This window comes from Apostichopus japonicus, chromosome 16 (genome assembly GCF_037975245.1).
Source record: "Apostichopus japonicus isolate 1M-3 chromosome 16, ASM3797524v1, whole genome shotgun sequence".
NCBI lineage: Eukaryota > Metazoa > Echinodermata > Holothuroidea > Aspidochirotida > Stichopodidae > Apostichopus > Apostichopus japonicus.
The window spans coordinates 36,601,044-36,624,362 of NC_092576.1; the positions used below are offsets into that span (position 1 = coordinate 36,601,044).

The 23,319-nt window shown below is 35.8% G+C and overlaps 3 protein-coding genes across 3 annotated transcripts in view; all 3 read left to right on the forward strand.

The window, feature by feature from the left end:
- LOC139982254 (uncharacterized) overlaps nucleotides 1-23,319 on the forward strand; it is a 281,036-nt gene that overhangs the window by 150,367 nt on the left and 107,350 nt on the right. The gene's annotated exons all lie outside the window — the stretch shown is intronic.
- Nucleotides 1-23,319, forward strand: part of LOC139982270 (autophagy-related protein 101-like) — a 112,004-nt gene that overhangs the window by 35,537 nt on the left and 53,148 nt on the right. The window lies entirely within an intron of this gene.
- On the forward strand, nucleotides 7,043-22,900 carry LOC139982264 (uncharacterized). The gene is made up of 4 exons (XM_071994942.1): nucleotides 7,043-7,329; nucleotides 19,668-19,732; nucleotides 20,096-20,401; nucleotides 21,451-22,900. Exons 2-4 carry the CDS (start codon nucleotides 19,675-19,677, stop codon nucleotides 22,575-22,577), a joined length of 1,491 nt encoding a protein of 496 aa, XP_071851043.1. The 5' UTR covers nucleotides 7,043-7,329; nucleotides 19,668-19,674; the 3' UTR covers nucleotides 22,578-22,900.

Here is a 23,319-nt window from a genome sequence, read left to right on the forward strand (position 1 = left end):
AATCCATCAAGTAACCGTCGTTCGTTGCTTTGCATACTTCAAGTACCTACCATTAAAAGATCGGTCTAAATAATTCTCTTTACTAATGGCAATAACAATTTTTCTCCAAAAAATGTTATGTCCAGGCATGCACAAATACTTTTGTGATGGTAATTTTTATTTGAAATGTTTAAAACACCACTGTAGTTTACTGCTTTTCTGTTTTCACTTCAAAAATTCATTAACAACCTTCAAGCATTTCCTTCAATTATCAGAATTGATAATGCCACCAATTGAATATACTAGTGAACAATGAAATCCCATGTGTGTACCATCATAGAACCATCAATTTACTGGGATTGAAAAGAAAGCACTAACGCATGCGCAAATCTAAGGTTATTTTGCTCATACTGCTTCTGAAAAATTCTATATTATAGTGTTAATGATTGAACCATCGATAAATATAACGTTGTTGAAGTATTAAACTAAGCCGCAAATCAACATCAGAGAGATCCCTACCAGCAATGTTCCGTCAGCGGTATCAATAACAGAACATACAGGTATAAGCTTCGCTAAGTTACCGAAATCAAGTATATGCCTAGGCATACATAGGCTTATAACCACTGAATATAGTTGCCAGTGGTATATGCCATACGTTATTTCCATTTTGATTATGACATCAGTTAAAATGATTACTTCCTGGTTCGTGTAGTTAATTTGATTTCCCTTTTCAATCATAACAGTATTATTCTTAGATATTAAGCTCACTGTGGTGCATCAAGCGAATGTATGTCGGTCGTATTTTCACAGCGTTGTAAATACACGGAAAGGAAAGCTCGTTTGAAGTCCGCTGGTACCTTTTGTTCTATTTCTCTTACGTAACTCAATCAAATGACGGCTATTGTGAGGTCCTCACCAAGACTCAAAGAAAGTGCAGAGCTTCAGGGTTGCGAACGTCACTGCAGGTGAAAGAGGCTTGTAGCAAAATGTCCAGAATAAGCATATCCAAAGTAATTAATGGAAGTCCAAATTAATATAAATATGTTGAAACTAATATACATATGTCCATAACTTCCAAAAGAATATAAGAGTGTCGAAAAATTATACGAGAATGTCCAAAACAATAAGAGTGTCGAAAAAAAAAATACAAGAGTATCAAAAGTAACTGCTAATCTCAACTTTGTAATGAACATTTAGGCGTTTGTAGTTACGCCATATGTTCCAAATATTTAACTTTATGTTTTGGTGTGCTGAAAATTGTTACAGCATACCAAGCGAAATGTGACACGTTGTACAGTTCACCAATTACCGTCTTAATGTATATGTTTATATTTTAATGATATTACGGTCGATAACGATTTTACTTTCGACAAAATATTATTTGAGTTATTTAGTGTTTTGTAAAGTCCTGAACGGAGGAGGTTATTGGCGCATTACGTTACCCCCCCCCCCCCCTCTCGCACTCACGACATCATCATGTTGTATAGACATGCTGATGTACAGTGATTGCTTCAAGTTACTTTAAAGCTTCGAGAATACGTGACCATATTTTAATTTACAAAAATAATATAAAGTAAATCATAGATTAAGATACTTCAACGTTGTATCACAATGGACGTGAGGTTTATTTTTATTTAACATTATTCATAAAATATTGTAATATTATATATATTAGAATGTCCATTTTCAACTTACGGAGCTTTAAACATAAATTGCTGAATACACGTTATCAATTAGTAACGACTTTGCCTAAATGCTACAGTTTGTGTTCAGTTTAGCATAATTCGATAATTGATATTGTGCACAACCTTAACAATTGCGACAACGTATATGTCAAGGGATTATTAGTGCATAAAATTACACCATTTGACTTCCAAAAGTGTCAAACTTTCCGGGTAATTACCTCGGACCCCCAGATAGCTCGCTCCTTTGGCGCATGCCCTTTGACTATCTTCATTTTGTTTTACTTCGTCAATCACATATCAGGGCCTGTTTTAACATATTAACGAGGAGCCCTGTCCCCAAGACCCTTTCACTGCCCAGCCATCCAACTCATTTGGTGCCCTCTTTGGCATGTAAAACAAATTAATAATAACACAAACCTAACAATTTACATCTAAATTATACAGAATATATAGACTACGGCTACCATCAGATTTCCCTAGCGTGCTTTTATATCTGGTTATTATATACCTCCGATACATATCTTTTGACAGCAACGTTTTTGCAGTACTAGAAATAACTTTTTTTGTCCATAACAAATATAAGGTGTTTCTAATAAAGTAGGTTAATATCGATATCCGTATTGAAGTGGTGATATCTTATACCCATCCACTGTAAAAAATAGGATTACCCTCTACGCTATATACTGAGCGACTAAATTGAAGAAAGGTGACAACGTGTAGTGTGTAAACTACGTCTGAATCAAACTATAGCATAAACGAATGTACAACAAACTTCAACGACATGGTAAATAGTCGAATGCAGCATGAACACAAGCTTTGGTCGAACAGAAGTGGTAAAAAGTACATGATACCAAAAAAAAAAAAAAACGGATAACGTTGTTACTTATCCGAAATGCTTCAAGTTTCTAGATCTCTATTTAGAGGGCGCTCGACATTTTTTCTAAGTCAGTCTCTGCGCGGGAGTTATTTCGTAAATACTTCTGTACCTCCCTAGAAATAACACTTATTTGTCATCTTTAATTGTTGTTGTTGTATTTTTTCTTCCGCCGAAATTAAAACTAATGAGTTCGGTTATGAGCATTAAAATTGTTGATATTGTTAAATATATTATCATAGTGTCATAGATACACGCATTAAATGCGAGGGGATACCGCCTCACCGTAATGCCTGTATCCAAACCGACAGATTTACCAAGATAATGAAAGTGAAAACTGGCATTACCAATAAAAAAAATATCAAAAAACAGGGCCATACGACGTGATTACTGATCACTTTGTGCTTCGTTGATGTTTATACTTGAGCTGACTACCTGGACTCTTGAATCAAATAATGATGATATGTACTCTCCTAAAGAGAAATTGCAAACTGGGTCGATATGGACCCAAATAATCATTGAATTAAAAAAAAAAAATAGTACTCAGCTATCTTACATCCTACAACATTCATTTAGGTATTGAAATGTAGCTAAGACCATACGTTTGTGTATAAAAGAAATAAAAAGGGGGGTAACTGTAATTTTTTTTAGTGGGTGGGGGCTCAAAGGTCAAAGGTCAATCTGAAAATGACGTAATTTGGCTGAAAATCGATGTTCGCATCAAAAAAATCGTGACAGAAAATAAGAGTTGAACAACCCCCCCCCCCCATTATATTTGGAATAAACCCTAACATGTTTTGAACATATTCTGAGCATTTCAGGAATATATCTATAGAGAGTTCTGAAAAAAATGCAAATGTCCTTGAAATTTCCTGTAATTTGACACCAAAATCGTCCAAATCCGTTCATTTTTGAAAAAATTATCGTTCCCGAACGCTTCAACCTATTACGTGATTTTTTATTTTAGATATTTAGGCCACTGCAACATTTGTAATTGATAGTGATGGCATAGCGCCCTCGCATTCCTTTGTAAATTGATAGCAACCGCCGCTGTTGCGTAATACTGTGCCACTGATCTGTTAGTGTACAGCTCAGTGTACTGTACCTACTGTACACTTGCAAATATTAAGAGAAAGTGACGGGTAATGTATTCTGAGGTATAGAGGCGATACATCTAACAATCGTGATGTTAACATAAACTAAATGTATTGTTTTATAATCTGCCATAATATTTGATGTCACGGAGCAGGAAATCAAACGAACAACAGTGTGTAGATTTTAATTTGTTGATGTTTTTGCGTTCCGACAAATATTGGTTTCGATTAAAAAACTACCAGTCCAATGAGATTCAATGAAGTAAATAAATGTGATAAAGCAGGTCGGATGTACAGTACCTGAGTGAGGGCAGTGTGCAATTTATTTGTTTGTCAACTTTTTCAGATAAAACAGATTAAGGATTAGGCCTTTAAAACACCTATTAAATTATTCTTGCATAGACATGACTGACACTTGAGATCCATTGGCTCAAAATTTTAGAACGAACAATTGGTGTCTCTGGATATTGGGGGTCCCTGGATATTAGGCGCCCGGTTAAATGGACTGCCTAATACGCCTAATGCTACGCCTGTACGTCCGCATACAAATTTACCATGTTTTTTTTTTCGTATACTTGTGAGTGTTTTACTTTTACGCCATCATGTTACTTTAATGCAGAGTTTTGTAAACAGTACAGATAACGCAAATTAGAACCAACAGTCTGAACCCTTATATGACATATACGACAGCACCCGCAGTCGGATAGAACGCTGGAGCGTACGACCATGACTAGAAGATGGAAGAATGTTTGTGTTTTTATGTTCACTTTACGTCTATTACTTCATTTCTCCATTCGATGCGAAATATCTGATAATAATCAACATATTTATTGAAAGTGACCATGTTTCAGCAACCTGATATTTCAAATGCTGTATTAAGTGTAACAATACCATCAATGAACCATACCTTGCCTTGCCGTGTGCGTCTGTCGAAGTAATTGAGGGCGTCCGACTTTTTTTCGTTCTGAGTGGCCGCTGTATCAGGAAATAATAACTTTTATTTGTCTTCTCAGAAAAAGAAAAGAAAAAAAAAGAGAAGAGTTGAAACTCGTCAGTGTAGTGCGTTATCTAATACATACTATGCAGTAACAAATGGTATGCTATTGTACGCACACAGGGCGACCAGCATATCGTACGTCCTGAAATCGACACGAGTCGAATTACATTGGCATCATGCAGCGTCTTGCAATCTCATTGGACTTGCAAACACGAGGACGAACTAGAACAACTGTATATGTATACAAGCCCTTGTCATTGTAGTGCGTTGTGAAAGTGAAACTGAGTTAGCTGTTCATATCCAATGGAGTGGTCTTTGTTACTGCAACCCTATTGAAGTTATTTTGCTCACGAAGAAACAAGTTCGGCGTATGGTTACGTAGTCTAAAGCTAGGCTATATTGTGTAATGTTTATAAACAGTACTCCTGATGACTAAAACCCTCATAACTAAGCTGTCAATCACGAATCATGCATGTTTCTGACGTGACAGAGAATACACAGAGCCCTGGAGACTGATTGGTCAAATTGAACAACATGTTAACGTTACTGTAACTTCGCCTAGTTAGCGAAATTTTCAGAACATATCATGGAACACCCGAAAGCATAATGGACGAGTAATCTAACGAATATAAGTTGGTCTATAGTCTATCATTGAAAATGTAACACCATTCTATTATAAACTGCTTGGTCGACTTCCTGGCCCTGGTTTATCATAACCTAATACACGTAATATATTCCATACACGGCCATAGTATATACTGCCATGCCACAATAATAACGTTTCAAGTACCTATGTTGCAAGAGCTGAAGTAGTGCAGATAACCCCGAGTCGTTGTGGATAAATACGATTAACATTTGCTGCTTGCAGCTTTTTTTTGCAGGATTATTGACTCAAATGCGTACAAATATTACCTGTCTTGTTCAATTCAAGAGTAACGAACCAAAGTACGTATTGATTTGTTTTGAAGAAGTGTGCTACGCAAGGAGATCTATTTAATTTACGTGTGCAGAATTAACTGTTTGCCGCCACAATTCTTTGCAAATCTGAGTCTGGATTTCTTTCCTGCGTAGCCAACCTGTGAATTTTAGATTGCTATGAAGGATGTAAGTTCAGCTGGCATTCACTAGCCAGTCATGTAGATAATGCAGCGGGATAGTATTACCAATATTGTAGCGCGTTTGCGCACTACGATAATGATGACCGATCACATTACTAGTTGGTAATATATTTTGTGGGACCGTGTGAACTTTGTTACGTCCATTTTCATGTATTTCCAAGAGTTTGAGTTTAATTCCACAACAATATAAGAAGACTAGTACAATTAAAGGTAAATCAAGGTGGTAGAGGAGGACTGAACGAGATAGCTTGTACAATCAGTCCCTCTTAAACTGCGGGAGAGGTTTAAATCCTGGGGAAGAGGGTGTCAGACATCCAGTGACAGTGAGATTTGTGAATTTATTGGAGTATAAAACCAGGAAGTTACTTGCAAACTTTCCTAGACAAAATATACTCTGTCCATTCCGTATCACAAATTCCAGTATTCAGTTTTGTTTAAACAAAAGAGAACATGATAATTGTACGTGTATTTAAATTTTCAACATATCATAATTACAACAGGGCTTTTCAACAAACTTATTAAATTTGAAACGGGTACTTGTTTTTAAACATGAGCTTTTCATTTTACGAATGGGGCGCTTTTGCGTGTTTTACTTTAATTATAATCAAAGTGTCGATAATAATCTTAAACCCACCCTCCCCCCTCCAAAGTCTCGGGCCACACAATCACTTTGCGGGCCGGGGGAGATATGGAGGGTCTGGAGATATATGGGATATATGAACTGTGCACATAAGGTGCCGGGTAACATAATTGACTACGGGCCTAACCGTGTTGTCTTTGGACGCTCTTGCACCATCAACTATACGGATGTAATAGCAATGTTTCTGGATTACTGTGTAAAGCTGTTCGTTGATGCCATATATATCCAAGCCTACAATAATTTATGATACTCTGCTACGCTAATTGATATCATATTGTGTAATAATGAAAGTTTAAATGATAATTCAGGAATACTAATTTCTGTCGTCATTAATCATCTTTCTGTATACTATAATGTTATCAATTACAACGCACAACCCAGTGCTTACAATTAATTAAATATAACCAAACGTGATTCTCTTGCTCAGAAGATGCTCAGCTTCATTAATAAGGTAATGTTAATTGAGACGAATTATATGACGTTACAATTATTAATGACGCTTATAATTATTTCATTGATACCATTACATATTTTCTGTCCCAAAAATTATCCACTTAAATGTCACACAACTAGGAGCTCTCAGACAGTCGTTCCATTGATTACTTCCGGTTTTGTTTGTTCTGTAACTACCAATAGAAAAAGTACTACAAAGCATTCTTCACAACCACACTCCTTCAAACAGCTTAAATACACCATCTACAACACAAGCTTATGATATTGTGTATGTTATAGATATATCGCGTGATCATTCTATAACTGTTTAAGGGCAATGTCTCTTCCGGGTTTGCGACCTTCACTAAACTATATGCTGTATTACGACATACACTCTCTAGAACGACTCTAACGTTAAAGCTGCGGGCAGAATACCATAGTGATTATTATACACCACGGAGCCGTCTTTTACTTCGTTTTATGAGAAGATTGGATCAGGCGAATTGAAGTGTACGTACAAACTAAGTTACTTATGACTTCATGTATAGGCCCAGTAACAATTAAATATCAGCTCAGTCCAATTAGCCCAACGTTGTGCATATCTTTTGTTTGCCTGAATGTAGGTTAAGCTAGTTATAGTAGTACTTTATTTACCTCTCTATTGTTACAGACCAGTGGGCCTATACCAATTGTTAGGATTTTTTTTTTGGGGGGGGGGAGTTGCTCCTCCCAATCCCAATTTTGAATGGGTGTCATTTTGTTTAGAAATATTTATTTATCGTTACCTTGTGGTGGTGTTGGAAACTGTATATCAAGTAGGTTCCCTTTTGCAAAATGATAGTGGCATGCCACAGTTAAACTTGACCTGTTTCAAGGAGAGCGGCAGAGAGGGGACTATCTTGTAATTTTACTGATGAGAGGGAGTAAATAATGAAGATACGACGTCGTATTTATAGTGGTTATGGACACTTTAATACTGTCTTGAAAATAAGTAAATCATATATATATATATATATATATATATATATATATATATATATATATATATATTTGCTAACAGCTTTATTTTATTTTGATACATTCTTAAATAGAACATAATCCGAGAAAGTAAAGTACATTGCACAAAGAAGGTAGAATGCATTTGAAGTCCACTTAGTACTGGTTCTTATCAAATAATTATGCATTTGTTTGCCTAAAATCCTTATTGCAGAAGCTTTGTGCAATATCGTGGAGCATAAAGCGTATGTATATGGGATATGATCTAACACTGTATTTTCATACCCTCACTTATACGTTTGTTTTAGGGTGTGGTCCGTTTCACTCGAGTTCCGTGTCTGCGCACTAGAGAAACCGTTGTGGAATATATGGTTACATTTTTTTTTTCAATATCTCTATTCCAGTATAAATTACAACTTTATAAATAGGACACTTAATAATGATACATACAAGACGTAAACATAAACAATCATGAAAGCATGAACAAATCAGAAATAAGATAGGAAGGTTGAAAGATTAACAGATTATAACAGAGATTCTAAGAACCCATTTTGAAAGTAAATGGCTGCTCTGTAGATAAATGAGTTCTTAAAAAGCGTAATTCTAAAAGTTGGCAAGATAGTAGGATTACGTAGATTGTTCTTGTTGGTTCTATTGCACAGAGAGATTAACTCGGAGTGAAGTGGATGATCTTAAGAACTACATATATTCTTAGCTAGTCTTATGAATTCATTTTTAGCAGCAGTGTTTACTTTACCAACCAGGTTTCATAGTCGAGATTAAATATATTTGAGCAGTATATTTCAAGAAACTTATGATTCTTTTCTTGTCCTTTTTAATTAGAAGGTGATACCAGACAGGAACTGCATACAAAATCACTGGCAGAAATGATGAGTTGCAAACCTTATCTCTTACATTAGAATGAAAATAAGGAGTAATGTATGCCAACGTTGATACAATATAAGACACCTTAGACATCATTTTAGATATAGCCTATGTTTAGTAAAGGTTAACTTGTCGTCAATATCAACTCCTAACTATATAGTATGAGATATCCGCTGAACAATGGAGCCTTGAACATAAGTTTTCTGATACCTGGTCTGAATGAGAACTTGATGTTTAATGTTCATGTTTTCAACAATTATTTCTTTAGATTTCTTAGGATTAAGTAATAGGTTCTTCTGCTCAAATACATTGACAATATTATCAATACATGATTTATAGTCGTTTTGATTTGCAAGGTGTGTCCGCTTTGAAATATTACGGGATATAGTTGTATCATCATCGTACTTAATTACATAACAGGCCAGAGAAGAACGTATATCCTCTGTGAGTATTGTAAAAAGTAACGCATTTAGAGGACCTTCCTGGGGGACTCCCACTGTAACCTTTGATTCCTCTGAATAACCTTTCTGTAGCTTGACTTGTCGGGACCATCCTTGTACAAAATAGCCAACCAATGGATAAGCCATGGCTTATCGATAAAACTACACAAACCTTGGATTAAAGGATTTGGTAAAACCGTATTAAAAGCACTTGAAAAATCTAAAAATAAAAACTTGAGTGACTGTTGTGTCACTCTGATTTAAACCAGAAACAATGCAATGTACGAGCTTGGGTATAACATATACCTTTTTTGTTGGCAAACTGATTTTTATCACCATGTGATACGATGGCCTGCGTCAGGTGTAGAAATTATAATGTTTGCATACAGTTAAAACCAATACTGAACATGTCACTTGGTCTGAAATAATTTACTGATGTTGGAATGAAGATTTTAGGCACAGGTGATGTTATAGCATGCTTCCAAAGGGACTGAATTGAATTCTCACTTAAACTTACATTATATAAATTAGTGAATACGCCAGCTAATTCTTCAGAACAACCTGTACACCCACTAAGGAATTTGATCAAAACCAGACGCAGTTCCTATCTTGACAAGTCCAAATTGTCCTTTTACATATTTCTCTTGTATTACTAGTGGTTCAGCAGTTAATAGGTCTGGTAGTATAAGTGAAATATATTTGCTCTAAGTATCATTAAAACGTCCTATGTGTTGACCTCATTTTTAGCGAAACTCATCATTGACCGAGTTTCTATGCTGGTCATCTGGTTTCCGTATATTGATTTGAGTAGATCTGGGTAGATATTTATTTGCCTCTGTAGCCTGTTACGTAGAGCAGTGTCACCATCATCAATTGCTTTCTTTTCTCTTTCTACAACTGCCTGATTTTATCATCGGCTGGCAATCTTTTCATAACTTCTGAATGTGACATTGTCCTATAAGGGATGCAGACATCAGTTGTAAAATTAATGACAGATGCCACTACTTGTGTCAATTTATGTAGTGTGTCACATGTATCTGTCAAAACACTCCAGTCTGTTGAATGCAACATCACTCGTAAATTATATATATATATTATATATTATATTTATATTTATATATATGTATATATGTAGAACCAGATAAACGAACAAAACAAAACGAAACAGTTGATGAAAGTCATAGTAGTGTATATTCAAACGTTTTCGAAGATTTCACATCTTCCTCGTCAGGAAATAGATAATAATATAGTCACTTATGTAAAGTGCATACGAAAGTTGTAGCATTAATGATGACTATCCATGTTCAAAGATATAGGAGGTTCTAAAATAAGTTGAATATAAATGACGATCCATGTTGAAATAGTTGATTGTTTAAAACGGGTTTGAGTTTCTTGATGTACAGTGCCTCCTTAATTTTAATTTCAAAGTCTGTATAGCCGCTGTCTATGACACTAAAGTTGGTGATGTTAGCTGTTCGGCAGTCTATACAGTGAGTGATATGCTCATAGATTGCAGATTTGTCATCCAAATTTTCAGCCCCCGGTTCCTACGCCCTTGCAATGTATTGTATATCAGGACAGAGAACATAAGTTATATGATATATTCCAATGGAAGTGTCCTGGATGTAAACACACCCCTGAAGGAGAGAGCTGAATGTCAGGGTCCGTGATCATGTGATGACAGACCTTACACCAGGGTTTACCACATTTAATATTCCCCTGGGGTTGAGGAGTGTCGATGGAGAGTAAACGACTCTTAACAAGGACGTTACGTGCGCTGGGAGGTTGTCTTCTAGCAACTACATGGGGGTTAATAAAAATATCACCTATATCGTCTCCCAAGTTCAACGTGTTCCATTCATTTCTGACCAGCCTAATGAATGGATCGACCTGATCGCTGTGTGTACCGACAAATGGAATACGATGCTCTTTCACCTCCCTCTGCTGACTTTGAAGCAGTTTCTCCCTGGGAATTCTACATACCTTATTAAGGGTTCTCTTAAATATTTTATAGGGATAATTAAAATCTAGAAAGTGACCTGTAAGGGTGGTTGAGTGACTACGAAACTAGATTTCTTGGAAGTTCTAACTTTCTACCCCTTCTGTACTTACGTTACATTGATGATATCTTTGTTACTTGGTCTCATGGGGAGCAGTCTCTCTGTGCGTTTGTAGATAGCCTCAATCTGTTCCACCCTTCCATTAAATTCACTATGGAGAAATCAAAGTCTCATGTTGCCTTTCTGGACACTCTGGTCACTCTTTCTAACGGTCGGATGAACACGTCTGTATATTCTAAGCCCACTGACCGTCACACATATCTCGACTTTCATAGTTTTCACCCATTTCATATGAAAGAGTCAATTGTCTTTAGCCAAATGCTTCGCTACAAACGCATCTGTTCTGATCCCCTACAGTTTCGTAGTCAATCAATCCATTACACCAGATATTACACAGACCACGAAATAACCGACGTTACTGTAAACACTTAAAGGGAGAATAATACACAGACTGGTCAATTAATATTGAATTTCGTGTTATTGAACCCCAAGAGGGGGGGGGGGTGCAGCTGCAGTTGACAACTTATACATGTCTCCCACGGAATACTTAAGTTACCCTAGATGGTAAATTATAGTTCCCATCAAACAGGCATGTAATATATTGTAGTATAGCCTGCTAGAGACCACACAGGGAACATGGTCTCATCTTTAGCACAGATAGACCTACAATGATCTTCTTATAACAAACCATTGGGCTCATTGACACATTCATTGAGTTCTGGGAACATATATTACAATGTAGGGATCAACGATAAAGGTATTCGGGATGGACGGAGTAAAGGGTATGGGTACATCTTACTCAAAACTCACATTTAGACACTAATCTAGGGAGTATTTTAATGTGAATGTTTCGCATTGGTATTTCATATAAGTATAGAAGGGTTTCTTAGTGTCATTTCAACAGCTAAAGACAATTAATATTTCATATTTAAGATGGATGGCTATGATTCCATACAGAGTATTCTAATGGGAAATTCAATTGAGGTGATTCATTCAACGCTTTACATACACATTGCTAAACGTACAGCGTGTAAAATAGAAAATTAAACCAAATTCAATCAGCTTATAAATTGTTTGGATTTTTTTCGCAAAGGGAATGACCGTGCCAGGAGTGTAACTAATAAATATCTATGAACAAACTTTGGATTAATATATATTCTTAAATAGAACATAATATGAGGAAGTAAGCCCATTACAATGATAAGGTACAATGCATTTGAAGTCCACTTAGTACTGGTTCTAATCAAAATCATTATGCATGTGTTTGCCTAAAATCCTGAGTGCATAAGCTTTGTACAATATCGTGAAGCATATAGTTTATGTATATGAAACATGCACGTGATTTAACACAACATTTTCATACCAGTGCTTATACCTCTCTTTTAGGGTGTTGTCCGTTCACCGATTTCCGTGATTGCGCACTAGAGAAACCGTTGCGAAATAAGGGATTGTAACTCGATATTACCAATGTAGAATATAGGCTAAGGTTGTATGCATGCAATGTAACCACGGTACGGTTATTCACGAATATTAAAGCAGCATTTTGCGTTGGGTCGCTTTTTCCACTTTTTTAACATGTGCATCGATGATTTTTTTACATGTATCAATCATATAACAGCAATCTAAGATGCCATCCAAGTTTCACCCTGCCAAGAGCGTTAATTAGCGAGTAATTAACGATTTATGTCGATAATGAGAAGAGTGTCCTCGACAAATTCCACAGTTAATATTAATCGCATACAATTCCCCGAAACCCACTAGTTTGAATTCAACCAATCAGAGATGCAGGTTTGGTTATGAGCCGTTGCTAAAAATAGATTCAAGACTTTGCGTTGGTGCAACCAGGGAGTTGTTATGCAACTCCCTGGTACAACTGCCATATAGACTGTACACAAATCAAGTGTGGTGTTATATTACGTATTTGTCAATGACGCTCGTAATGTTTAAATATTCATATTATGGGCAAGGTTTATTGGGTTCCCAACGGAAAATATCTTGAAGAACAACAAAGTTGAAAGTTGCAAACTTTTCGACTTTCATGCCACCATTTGAAGTAAAATATAAATAGATTAGCTAGTTATGTATGTCGTTATGGCAAAGTGGAATCAGTGAGGTTGAGAAAAATCATAGAAAAGGACGCAAAATGCTGCTTTAAAGAGCAATTAGTGGCAAATAAAAATTTGTTTTACAGAGTAACTTCAACAGAAAATTGAAATTAGGGACGAAAGTAAACTGGTTATGCTGAAAATTTCAGATGTCACTTGTAAATATGCACAACAACTTGATCAGATTCATATTTCGTAGAGAACTATATTGAACGGTTGGATGACTAATAGAGATGCAACCGCTGCTTTCCTGAGTTTAAAGTTTAGTGCAGCCATTTGTGCTCGAATAATATACTGATATCAAATACAAACCATGAAAGGGTGTTACTTTTGCAACAAAGGTTTGGAATTGTGTTTCCTTGGGAGAGATCTGCACCATTTACGTATTACAATTCCTATAATCCGGAGGCTAAATTTTATTGTCAAAGACAATTGCTGTTAATTGTTTCTATCTTTAAGTTAAAAAAATAAAACACATAAATAAACTTGTGTAGATAATATGCTGACAATATAACACATAACACCCTCTACACGTGATCTTCCAATTTGTGGAGTAAGAAACATATTCCTGCCCAAAATACTTTACTTTCAAATAACCATTTATAGAGTTAGGAATGTTATTGAGATGGCATCTTCAACTGAGAGTGTAAAATATTTCTCTTTTCCATGTTAATATCGCATGTTATCATTGCAACCGGAATAGCTATATCAAAGAAACATGCACGTTTTAGGTATGCCCCTAGCACTAAAAATGCAGGAGCTATGAGGTATAAGTAATTTCAAATACTCCACCACCAGCGTCCCCCCCCCCCCGCCGAAAAAAAAGATGCTGAATGCAAAAATGAATTCCTGTCATTTAAAGTTTTTATGACAAATCACCTAGTATCTGAAAGTGTTACATACTCCAGGGATTCACTTTCAGGACCCTCATCTCTTGCTTGCTCTTGCACTTCTACTCAATAAGTGTATCCATCAGATCAGATATAAATCAAAGTAAATCTTCTTCCTTATCCAACACTCGGCAACAGCCATGGCTAGCTGAATCAAGTTTAATGTAAATATTATCGTAATGTTTTATCCGTACCAGTGGGATAGTGGTTCATGTTTTCACAAAGCTAGATGTAAGGGTAGACACATTATGATAAGACTATAATGTTGTTTATCGAACTTGAAAGTAAAATCTTCAAACTTACAATGCCATGCAGCAGCAACTAGTACATCATTATTATGCCCCTAGCATAACGTTAGTGCTAACTAGAAAAATTAGGAAAATTCCGGTTAACTTGGTTTCTAGTTTTAGCAGAATACCTTGCAACTTTACCCTAGTATCATACCGGTGTATAATTTCTCTAAGTAATGATAACCTCAGATAATGCATCAATTAGCTAACTGGCTGTCTATACTGTCTAACTATATCGTGGTACAGGGCCTAGCATTGTTGTATATGACTATATGATTGGTGTGCAAGTTAGGCCTAAAATAAGCCGTAGTGAACATTTGTATTTGAAGTAATATAAGTATTAACATATTCATATGTATGGATAACTTTAACTTGAACTTGATTGTTCCTATTTTTGCGAAAATTTTGCATATTGGTATTGTTAGGCGAATGGTGTTATCAAATTGATCAAATATATCAAACTGTTGGCTTTTGAGCACATGCGCTCCTAATGTCTGCGCACGGTATTTGTATAGAAAAGCGAAGACAACATCAGGTTTTTTTTCGGTTTGAAGGCAATACAATTCGTGTGTCGATACATATAAAATACGACAAATTGTTCAAAAGAGTGTTTGACCTCTTAACGCGTTCAAAGGAGATCATGTCACCGACTATATGTAACGCCAATAGGGACAACAATTATGTGAATCTAAGTCATTATGTAAATAGAAATACTGTGACATGATAACAATTACAAGTCTTTATGTGGCGCTATTATCACCGCCACATAATGACCAAGAACGTATTTGTAATCATGCAGTCATTACACTGTGACATAATGACGGCCGAAACGGACTAAATCCAAAAGTCATAATGTTGCAGTTTTTTACTGTCACATACTGATCTTTTATCATAAGTCTTCATGTAGCCTGTCTATCGCAACATAAGTACTTCTTCTCCACAAGTCCTTGTGTGGTGATAGATGCTACATAATGACTTCATGTGATCATTTTCCATCCGATGGGGCTATTCAATATTTACACCAGATAACATGCATTTCCTTTACTAGACGAGCGCGTAACTAGTGTTAACATTACGTTGTCTGTGCACTTGTTTGCGTGAAGTCTTCGTTTTACATATAGTGTACATGCTGTATGGTTGCAGTCTTACTGTAGGCGCTTGGGATGTCGAATTTGGTAGCCAAATTCGAAAAGCAAAGGGTAAGCAAATAAAACGAATTATTAATACTACTAGCCTAGGCCTTGTAGGGCTAATTGTACTAAAGTTAGTAGGCCTAGTTCCAGTATAGTGTATATAATAGATGCCAGCCTAGGATAGGGCCTGTGATCATACATTCTATAGTATGATTATAATGTATATGCACAGACGTAGGCATTAATATGAACGCACTTTGTCTAAATGCCAAAGTGTTTATGTTGTTTGATTTTGGTTTTAACTGAAATGTAGAGAGGGATAACCGTTGCCTTTGGGCCTAGTCTGTATACCGATTATGTCTAACATCATGGAAATTGGTTTTGGATGGTTGTGTCCGTTTCAACGCACTTAAAAAGAACATTGTTCTATTTTGAAGAGCTCAACGGAAAATAAGATTAGTTGTGTTATCGAGGCACTTTGCCTGTAGTAATTTGAATAATATATAAGTTATAATTTGAGTAGCAGAATCGGAAGTAGCAAGGTTAAAGTGTCAGTTAGAACATTTTTCTATTTATAATATAGCCCAGTGGATTTTGCTGAGAGATGATAAGGGAAATAAATATGTTATATAGGAGCATCTATTCCTATTAAAACAGAATGGCCGGATCAAATTCTACAATGGTGGACTTCTTATTAGTGGGGGTTCAATCTCTGGCCGAGTCAAAATAGGTTGGCTCTTTGCCAAGAGTATAAATAGGATTTCTTCCTTCTTGTTTGACACTCTAAATTAAAAAGAAGAATTTTAATTAGACGGAAAAATTTGATTTTGAAGCCACCAGTTCAAAATTGTAATTCATAAGCCCTTAATTGTTTCTCCCACAATCGTTGTCGCGTATATTTGTAAAGTACTTACCATCCTATGTCTAATTATTATTGTTATACACATTTAGTCTTCTTTCCTTTATAGTTTACTGGTCTTATAGCTTGTCTGCATAGGCCAAGTCAAAGCAAAGTTAGGAGCAAACCGTTTGCTTACAAGTTGTTACGCATACTTTTCCAGGAATTCATACTCATGAAACATAATATTTTTTTGGGAATATTTAAATGGTTAAGAATATTTTTAAAACATTTAAAAATGGTTACTGGTTATCAGAAGTTTTTCTTAGTATTTAAGCCATTGATTTCTAGGGGAACACTGGCTAGGCCTAACTGTGGTACAACTGTTACCTTTTATATAACTTATGTGTCTGTGCATAAACTATATCAGATAGTACTCGATGTATTAGGTCCCTGGATGATATGGAAGAGTCTTAACTTTTTTGGTTCTCATTTCAGTCCTCCAGTAATGGAAAATGGGGAGAATCTGTGCTGACATTGTTTACTCCGACAGTACTTACTAATAATTAAGTGGGATTCACACTTATGTGAGGTTCTTTTGGAGCTGTGATAACATTTATTTATATAGCATGGGTACGGAGGGCCTCAGATGTGCATATCACAAATGAATCTGTTTTATTTAAATATCTTGTAGATCTAGGATATATTACCTAACTCATAGGGGATTTAATGTAAAGTAAGATCTCATGAGGCATGCTAGACTAGAAGTCCCACCACCACATAAAGAGAAAACTAGATAAATAAAAATAAAATATAGAACAATAGCATAAAACATGGGGGAAAAGGGTTAAGACTGGAATTGTAAGTTGTAACTGCAATGTGTATTTAAGAAACACTGGTGGGAGATGGTGGGGTGGAGCGATTGATTCTTCAAATTTGTTGACAATGATTGCCATCAAAGGAGCTCAATGAATTGTAGTGTTGTTATATCATCCGTCATTCAGCCTTATTCAAACAAATAATGTTGTGTTATAAAGAGTGCCAAATTCCATTGTCCTTTGACTATAAATTTGCATAATAATGTCATCATTCCAAGAAAAGCAAATCCATTTAACATATGCCTAGCCCAAACATCTTTGCACAGATTCCCCTAAGCTGTCAAAGAAACTCACTGAGCGCCTTTAAGCACACATACAACAATTTAAGACGACTACCTGATGGTGTTTTTTCCATTCATGTGATAAGAAGTGTTCAAAAGTTCACAGAGCATATATCAAATAAAATAAATTGTAATAAATGCTGCAACTTAAAGTTTCTTTATTTCGTTTTATTAATAAACTTTTGCATAAAGATCTGTGCAATCAGGTACCTAAAGTAATGTAGCACAATACTTTACTCACAGATCATAGATGTTACTTCTTTGCGTCTCATAACATTTGAAATTGTTCATTTAACTAAACATAGGTGTGGGAATTTCTTTATTGACCATTTCTTTCGCCAGGTAGTTTTAAGAAAAACCGTGAAGTTTTTAACATCTTTTAATTTCTGATCTTGCTCCCTCATCAAATTTTAACAATAAGAATCAGGCAGTTATATTTACGACGCTTTAGCGACCGCGAATGTGGGAGAAGTCAGCAAGGGCTTATAGATTACAACTTTCACGTCGTTGGCTTCCAATTCAACATTTTAAATCAAATTTGGAATCTTTTTAGTCATTACAGATGGGAAAACCGTAGATAGCTGTTGGATAAAAAACAACCTTAGTATGACCCGGCCGGGGATCGAACTCCGAACCTCCCGATTGTCAAGCCCATTGCTTCAAATAAGATCGCCTTTATCCACTCGACCACAGCAGATATATCCGTATAAACCCATTGCGAGAATGCATAGACATTTGGCCAGAACACTTAATAACTGATCCTGTAATTTTTCCTGTGCTATGAGCAAACCATGACTCATTCCCATATTGACCCCTTGTACAACTTTCTACCTAAACGGCAACGCCCCCGCCCCCACCCCCTTCCGGCCACACCCCATTAAAATCCATGAAAGCTTGACCATTTGACAAGAGTCTTCCTAAGTCTAGTTTTATTTATGAAATTAAATTATCTAATTATGCACAGTGATCATATAAAAGAAATGACTGCCTAATTTTCTGATTTGTTATTCCTCGTTTTCACAACCTTCGTTTTAAGGACACTGAACACAAGTTTGATACTTTTTGGAAAAAGTGTACAGTCTTCTTTGAAAAGAAGAATACCACAGCATTTCAGTGATGTATATGGGCTTGTAGTAAAGGGTAATTACCCCCTAAATTTAACAAAAGCGCTTCATAGTTTGCACTAGTTAATGAGTTTCTCAGATTTATCAAAACTTTAAATGAGTATATCTTTAAAGCGGAAACCTTATTCGAAAAAAAATCAAAAGATTTTGAATGACATTATCAAACACAACATGTGTACTGCATATGTGGCAAATTGGCAAGGTGTCCATAGTATTTATGGACTCTGTTATATGTCACAGAGTGAAATTATCAATTGATCAATTAATTTTACTAAATTAGACATGGATCCGTCTGCACCAGTCTTTTGTACCGTTTTAGATCGCCGCATGTGTAAGTAACCAAAGCACAAACACAATGTAGAACATTTTTAATTTACCGTGTTATGAGTATGTGTACGTGATCGCGGAAAAATGTAGATTGCTACAAACACGCAGAGCGTGATTAAAAATCATATTTAAGAAATTTGCAAACATTTTCTTTATTGTAAAGCCTTAAATTTACAACCAAAAAAGACCAGATTAATTAAGTACAAAATCAATCTTATTTTTGTATATGCCTTCAAAACCAATTTTCGTTGGTTCCATCAATCTTAATGTATGATAAAAACTTGCTAATTTTGTTCCTTTCTTTCATATCCCAGACAAATCAACAATATAATTGCGTATTAAAACTATACCATGATACGCATTTATGTACAATAAAAGGTAGATTCATACACATGTATAGAAATGATACAGTTTGCACCATCGATTACAAGAGGGAGACAGCAAACTGCCAAAATGTAACATGAACCATCCAAAGTATCAACATTATGGAAACCCATTTATATCTCGAGTAATCCATTTATTGTCTTGACTGTGGAACTTTACAAAGAATTTGCACCGAAATTAATTCACTCTCATTTGTATTTTGCATGCGAAACTACAGACCTAAGATGGCTGCCAATTTTAATCCCGTGGACATCAAACCAGATGTGAAACAGACAGTGGACGGTAAGTTTGAAAACTGAATCAATTGCATTTATTGTTTTTGTTGTCTAACTCGTGTTAGGCTGTTGTATGTACAATCCATGGTACACTGTTGCGTTTGCTAACTTATTTGAGAAGCCATCTTTACTTTTCTTTGATAAAAATACTTAATATTGGCGAATGTAATGCGGATATCATTAAAACAAATTGACAACATAATATCTTATCATACTTTTGACTATCATACTTTTGAAAGTTAACGGGATGACCAGGTCATTACGTTTTGATCAATAAGTTCAAATATTCACGATCAAATCACTAACGCATCAGTTGGGAGTGTTCCATGTACTACTTAGGTATATTTAATCTTCTTTCTTTTTTTAACAGGTTTTGGTAGTTTTAAAGTTGCACTTGCTGACGTTCTGACTGTTACAACTGTTCTTCAACTTGCTACATTCTTTGAATATCCGCCTGTTATCATAGAGGAGCTGGGTACTGCAGTCAGTGCGGGCCTTCTCATGATTCGTTATATGGAAGAGAGAGGACAAATAAAGCCAACAAATATCCTAACACTTCTGTCTGCGCTGAAGAAAATGTGTCTTTCTGGGACTGAGGAACGTGTGAAAAAGCTGTATGAGGAACATACAGGGAGACTATGTTCCAGTGATGGTCAGTCTAAGGCTCTGGAAGAAGGTACTGTAACTTAGTGCATATCGTTATATGTACATGATCATGCGGCACTGTCATAATTGTTAAACATGTGAAATACTCCCATCGATTTACTGCTATTTACTAACGATTTGTAATTTCATTTACTAATCACCATTTATGGGAGGGTATTCAGAAATGTGTATTCAGAAATTGTGAAGTTTGAAAAAATAAAGCTAGAGGTGTATTATTCGTTTAACAATTGACGATAAACAAGTTTGCGTGTAATAATACAACTATATGATTGGGTGTATAATATCTTAGTAATATTAATTTGATATTCTCGATGATTAGGTAAAAGCCGATATTTTACTATAATTCTTAGGTAATGCTGAACATGCAACTTCAATGTTTCATTGCCTCATTGTATTCTTACGAAAATGGATTTGTGTGAGTTTATGTAAAAAACAAGCTCGTGGCTAGTGATATATTAATGAAACGAAAGTGAAAGTGTTTTTCTTTTGAATCACTGACCGCAGAGAAGGATTAAACAACACATTCCAGTTAAATTCATACTTCTAACGTATTCCTATTTACAAACGGCTTTATGACAATGATATTTATATTTTAATACATAGTTGTATGTTAACTTCGAACGAGGGTGTGGAGTAAAGTTAGTGAGGCCGATAATTTTATGTTGTTGTTTTTGTTACGTTCGATGCGCCGTTAATTTGTATTCTATTTCAGGGTATAACTGTAGAGTAGTTTCATTAAAAAATATATGATATGACATTGATATTTGACAGGTGACACCACATATTAAAACTGGTACTGACTAGTGTGTTTAAGATCCTGACTGGAGCCGACTTACAACCGGTCAAGTCATGACCAGTACCAATCTTAAGTCCACGCACAGTGCCCGACTATTCATGATTTTCAAAGTAATGCCAGTTGCGTAGAGTTTTAATAGTCGTACATTGTGCGGCGGGCTGTAGTTAACACTTCCGACCGGCACAATGAATTCTAGACAACTGCTATCTTAGCTTGTGTGAAGATCTGCTCACTTGTAATACGCTATTCGTTTCTCACTACAGGTAAAATAAAGATCTTCACGAACTCTTTAAAACACACATACGCCCTGTGGTACAATATAATTCAGCCAATTCCATACATACGAGAGAAGATATGCTGCGTTGATGATATATATGTTGAGTCTGGTTTAGAACTTGTCCACCAACCCTCTTCCTTCAAACATGACGTGAAATCATTTGAAGAATCGGGTTTATTGAGTCTGAAATCATTCCGAGACATTTTTGACAGTGATATAATTCCATCTAATCGAATCTTATTAGAAGGAGACCCTGGTTACGGGAAATCTACCCTTACTCTTCAAGCTGCATATGACTGGTGTTTGGGAAATATTGCATCACCGCTCAAAAATGTCGCTGTTTTCATTCTGCTGCCACTTAGGCTTCTGGGAGATATTTCTTCAATATTTGAAGCTATTCGTTTTGTCTTGATGCCACCGGAATCACCTCTGACGGATGATGACATCCTGGAAATCCTGAGACACAGTTTATCTGTGGTTATCGTGTTGGATGGATATGATGAATATCCTGATAAGAATAGTGGTAAAGAAACTGACATTATGAAGATGATAGCTGGAAAGATGTTCCCAGATGTCAAGGTTGTGGTATCCACTAGATCATCATCCTTACCAAAATATTTACATCCAACCACTGTTACTATTAGATTGACTGGATTTGACGAAAAGTCCAGGGATGAGTACATTCAACGAACAGTTACTGGTGGTGACCAGGAAGCAAGTAAACGTATAACAAATGCTCTGAACAGTAGTCCAATTCTAAATGATATTTGCCAGGTGCCGATATTCTGCGTCCTATTTGCCCATGTTGCCAATGATCAGAAAGGTGTTATCGAGTTTAGTTCAGTGACGAGTTTCTTTAAGTACGTGATAGATGGTTTCTACAGTCACATGTGGAAGAAAGATCTTAAGGAACCAATTGATCAATCAATACGTGAATACTCCAAACTGAACAGACTTGCGTTTGATAGTCTCACTGGGAAAACACAAATCATTGCTTGGCCCAAAGGTACATTCATCGACACAGTTGGAAAGGATTGCTATGAAGAACTTTCAAACATCGGCATTCTTATCGTAGAGAAAACTCATGAAATAATCAACGAACCAGAAGAATAAGATATTCACCACACTAAAAAAAGTGAACTCGTTCGTTTCTATCACAAACTATTTGCTGAATGGTATGCCGCTAGGTATTTGTCGTCGTACGCCGGGAGCTTTTGGCCTTTCTGGCTTAAATATAACCTAAACAAAATTAATCCTGTCGATCTTCAATTTGTGTTTCGTTTTGCTTGCGGACTGAACAAGAAAGCCTCCAGCAGAATAATCAAATATTTGAAAAGTGTAGAAGGAGGAGCGTCCTTTGCATCTCTATGTCTTTTTGAACAGCCAGATGATCCAAAGGAGGTCGTTGAAACTGTAAAGGGATTGTGTTCTGATGGCATGATAATACGATCTTCTGACAGCAGACTCTTACAAAGATCAAATATACAGCTTCTTGATATTGCATCGAGGAAGAAGGTAGTTACAACGTTTACCATATTTTAAGTTAAGTGCCATATCCGGAGGAAATACAAGCCATGGCGCATTCTGCATTTGTAATTCCACAAATGTATGATTCAGTGGAATATAAATATATTGAATTTGTGTGCCAAATTTCCGTCAGTGTGTGGTTTACATTGAAAAACAATATGACTTTTCAGACGTGTATAGAAATGATTTTGAAAAAAAAAAAATCAATCAACACACGTTTTAAATGTATTGATCCAAACTATTACGACAGCACAGTCACAAAATATGAGGTAGAGTACATTGAGCCTGGTGTTATCTATAGATAATTTGTGGTCTTTGTATGGAGTTA

Coding starts and splice junctions, on each gene's coding strand:
- LOC139982264 (XM_071994942.1), top strand. CDS start 19,675: ATGGCTGCCAATTTTAATCCCGTGGACATCAAACCAGATGTGAAACAG. Junction 19,733..20,095: donor TGTGAAACAGACAGTGGACG/GTAAGTTTGAAA, acceptor TTTTTTTAACAG/GTTTTGGTAGTTTTAAAGTT. Junction 20,402..21,450: donor GTCTAAGGCTCTGGAAGAAG/GTACTGTAACTT, acceptor TTCTCACTACAG/GTAAAATAAAGATCTTCACG.